The following is a 3,744-nucleotide window of genomic DNA, read 5'->3' as shown; positions in this document are numbered from 1 at the left end:
CACTGCAAACCTTCACACTAGTTAGCAGATTAAAAAAAAACATTTGAAATATTCAAGGAAAATCAAGATTTAGTACTTCCCTAGGCATTGAACAATGTAATCTCCCAACATTATTACTGCATGAAGTTCAAAGTAGGCCTTAAAGACAAAATATTTCTGTAATAAAGAAAAAGGGCAAAGTAACAAAATGAATTGTAAAGTCTTTTGCAAGAATAGGAGTTTGGACACTGGTGAGGAAAATGATTTTCGTCCTTCCTTGTACACCTGACACCTATACGAACAAATTTATCTTTAATGTCTGCAACACTAGTAATATATAATAGTCATTTACTTGGCCAAATAAAACAGCAACTCCCACTAAAATTACTTGTATTCATCCTACAGAACCCAAGAGATAGGAGTGCTATTCAAAAGTGTCCACATGCACGTCGCGTCTCAAATATTTTTTTTATCCTGAAAAAGAAACTAGAGGAAAGACATGATTCACTCAGAAAGCAATGACTCGATGCAGGTTGTGACTTTATATTAAAGCTCCGCGCAAAAACATGGAGATAAAGGAAGCGATTTCCATTTGCCGGTCACTATTCCAGCAACACAGATTCAAGAGTTCTGTTCTCATTAAACAGCCCTATGTCTGTTCCAGGAAGAAAAGACAACCCTGTGACAAATGGGACAGCTGTTATTCTCCCATAACCAGCGGTCGATGCAGTGGACGTGGTACTCATGGGAGCAAGGTAGCGCACGAAGTTTGTCGCCTTCTGTATATTCAGTAATGCAAATAGTACATGTCTTCAATGCATCGTTTTCACCAAAACTTCTCGTTGCCAAGTTATTAATCTGGACATTGGTGGGTCCTCTAGTTAGGTGGTTGTCATTAAAGGGGTAAAGTCGGGTTGCTTCAATACCTGCTTCAAACATCTGTGAGATACTTTCTAAATATTGATCAATGGAACTGGAGCCAGGGTTGTAGCTGGGGATGGAAGCAGAGTTGTTACCACCAGAGCTCCCTCTTCCACTCCATGGAAGCTCACCAAAAGCTGTTGTTCTCTGCCTTAACCTGGTTTGAATCGGAAGAGATGTAGTTTTCCTTGATCCACTATTGAAGATTGTAAGAGTGGAAAACCTGGGAGTACTCACAGAGGTTCTCCCAGCTGCACGTTCAGAAACTGTAAAGGTGCCTATAAAACCTTCAGGTTCACTTTCATAAGTGACCGTGTTGTTTGGGATCTGAGACCTTGATGGAGTTCTGCTAGCTATGCCATCCCTCCGCTGGTCTTCTGCCAGCAGAACTCTTCTGACTTGAAGGGCTCTGGTTGGAGGTCTTTGACCAGATCCTGCCGCTTCACCATTGGTATCTGTGTCTGAAGAGCCCATCCCTTGAGCGGCAGAATTTCTTGACCCAGCCGCCACAAAATGACCTCTACATAGCAATTCAGGTCCAGTTATCTGGTGCCTCAAAGTCCCATGGTGAGGGGCTCTAGAAATTCCCTCGATCTCGTTTACCAAAGGCTGCTCAAAAGTCTGAGATGAGATGCTATGATGAGATCTTCGTGGCATTTCATTTGCTGGGTGCAGAGAAGACCCACTTCTTTCAGCTCTGGCTCTGGTTCTTCGCTGGTGTTCTGGTTTCGGGCTTCTTGCCCTCCTCCGAACTCTGGTGGATGACACATCTGTTAATGCTTCAGCAGAACTGTGTTCTGACCTAGGTGTTCTGGCAGATGATGTCTCAGATGCTGAATTTTCCACTTGCCTTTGGAGGCTGCGATCCATGTTTTCTACACTAAGACGTGTAGCAGATGGTTCATTTTCATTCTCTGAGGTTTGGCTTCCATTATTACGGTTAACATTTGTCTCTAAACTGAATCTGAAATCACCACTGTTTGGACTAGTGTGGCTCACTGCCCTCCCGGACTGCTTTCCTCTCTGATCACTTCTTGTTGTATTGCCAGTCTGTCTGACAGAGCTAAGCCAAGCTATTACGGAGTCAACATTGGACTCGTCATCTGAAGAGTCTCCATTTTCTTCTGAGCTCTGCGGCGGCGGCAGAGGCGGCCCCTCTTTAATTTGCTGTAGTCTTCTGAACAGCTCATCCCCAGTACCTTGACCCGGGGTGCCTAGCAAATTGTTGTCTCTCAGAAGTCGATAGTCTTCTCCACTCAGATTATTTACAAATCGATGGAAAGCTTCTTCCAGATCCAAGCGATCCACTAGCCGCCTGCGCTGTGCTACAGATTGGACATTTCCTTGATCGCTAGAATCTGAGTTTTCCATCTTGATGAACAAGTGGACTATTATCTGTCTGTTATGACATAGTACTGAAATCCAATCAACTGGACCTTCAGTTTTCTTCGCTAGGCTTCGGGGATCCGTGCAGGAGGGGACTATCTGGGCTCTGCCACCTCAGCTGCCTGCAAGGCCGCCTAAGCTCTGCCAAGTGTCTGCCTCCTGCTCTCTAGCCCGCCTCAGAATGTCTGGAAGGGACCTGCCTCTAGCCCAGTGCCTGCCCATTCTGAAACGTAGCTCCAGCAACCATTATCTTCCCCATTGTTACCTAGCAGTGACAGAAATCCACTCAAGATAACTTTTCTTAAAGTCACCCCACATTACCTATTGAATGTATTTCAGGTCCCCTTTCTCAGCTACTCCACAGGACTCAAGAAGTCCTATTCAGAAAGCAGATGATTCAGCCACAGCGTACCAGGTGGGCCTGTTGAAGAGTTTCTGGTAGTCCTACTTGTAGGACAAACCCACTCTTCTTGCAATGCAAGCATCACGCTGGGGAATTTAGTGAGATAGTGACTGCTTCATGATAGGTTGGCATCTCACAGGATGTTCATTGTGCCCTTCCCAATCCCAGTTTCTAGGTACCATCATGAGAAGGAACTAAGGGGTTGACCTTCACTACTCTGGTGTCATGAGGACAAGGATTACGTCAGGGAGCCTGAGGACACCCTGCTACAGCCCTCGAGTGGGAGATAGCTGTAGGCACTATTACAGAGAAAGGGGAAGCAGATATGGACATGCTGATCCTTTCAGGTTGGCATCTGATTAGGGTGCTAAGGGGCATGTTGGTTTCTAGTCCAGCCCTCCATGTAACTGTAAGAACTGTTACTGTCACCTGAGGTCGGCAGGAAGTTTGACTTCTAGAGGTACCTTTTTGCCATGCATTTCACAACCGGCTGGATGAAAAACCGGAACTAAGATCCATTGCAAGGCTTGATTTCCACAGCCTCCTTCCTCCCACAGAACGTTCACTGCGGGGTGACTTATGAAAACACAGAGCCTGAGCCTCCTGCTCAGATCTCAGTCCTCTCATTGCTCCCCTTCCCCACTCTTCAAAGTGTTCACGGGCCTCTCATCAACTTGTTAAGTAGGCAGAGCCTGAAACATAAACTCTGGAGAAGGTGGAACATGGGAGCACCTGCGTAGCCCTAAGGCTTGGAAAGCAGAGTGTGTGGAGTAGATGCTGTTGTTTTACAAAAAGAGACACTCCCAAAGAAGATGGACATGTTGAAGGCCTGACCCTTGGCTAGTCCAGGATCAGCAGTTTCATAAATGGTAGACAAGGCAAGAGAACTCTATTTAAACACACCGCTCTTTGCTCTAGCAGACTCCAATGTTGGGAGACCCAGAAAGAAATCACATACTGAGGTAGGTGGGTCTTCTATCTATCTGTTGCTTTTGTTGGTTAATTAATAAATAAAACTGCTTGGACTGATAGGTCAGAACATAGGTTTTCAGGGA

At 45.6% G+C, this 3,744-nt stretch overlaps 1 protein-coding gene across 1 annotated transcript; it reads right to left on the bottom strand.

Annotated features, from left to right (window-relative positions):
* Positions 1-618: 618 nt before the first annotated feature.
* LOC121444987 (E3 ubiquitin-protein ligase RLIM-like) lies at positions 619-2,271 on the bottom strand. Its single transcript, XM_041646954.1, has one exon. It carries the CDS (start codon positions 2,269-2,271, stop codon positions 619-621), a length of 1,653 nt encoding a protein of 550 aa, XP_041502888.1.
* Positions 2,272-3,744: the final 1,473 nt, after the last annotated feature.

This window comes from Microtus oregoni, unplaced genomic scaffold (genome assembly GCF_018167655.1).
Source record: "Microtus oregoni isolate MIOR12 unplaced genomic scaffold, Mior012 000152F_000, whole genome shotgun sequence".
NCBI classification, from domain to species: Eukaryota; Metazoa; Chordata; class Mammalia; order Rodentia; family Cricetidae; genus Microtus; species Microtus oregoni.
The sequence above is the reverse complement of the archived record's forward strand: the minus strand, read 5'-3'. Positions and strand labels throughout refer to the sequence as shown.

Coding starts and splice junctions, on each gene's coding strand:
- LOC121444987 (XM_041646954.1), bottom strand. CDS start 2,271: ATGGAAAACTCAGATTCTAGCGATCAAGGAAATGTCCAATCTGTAGCA.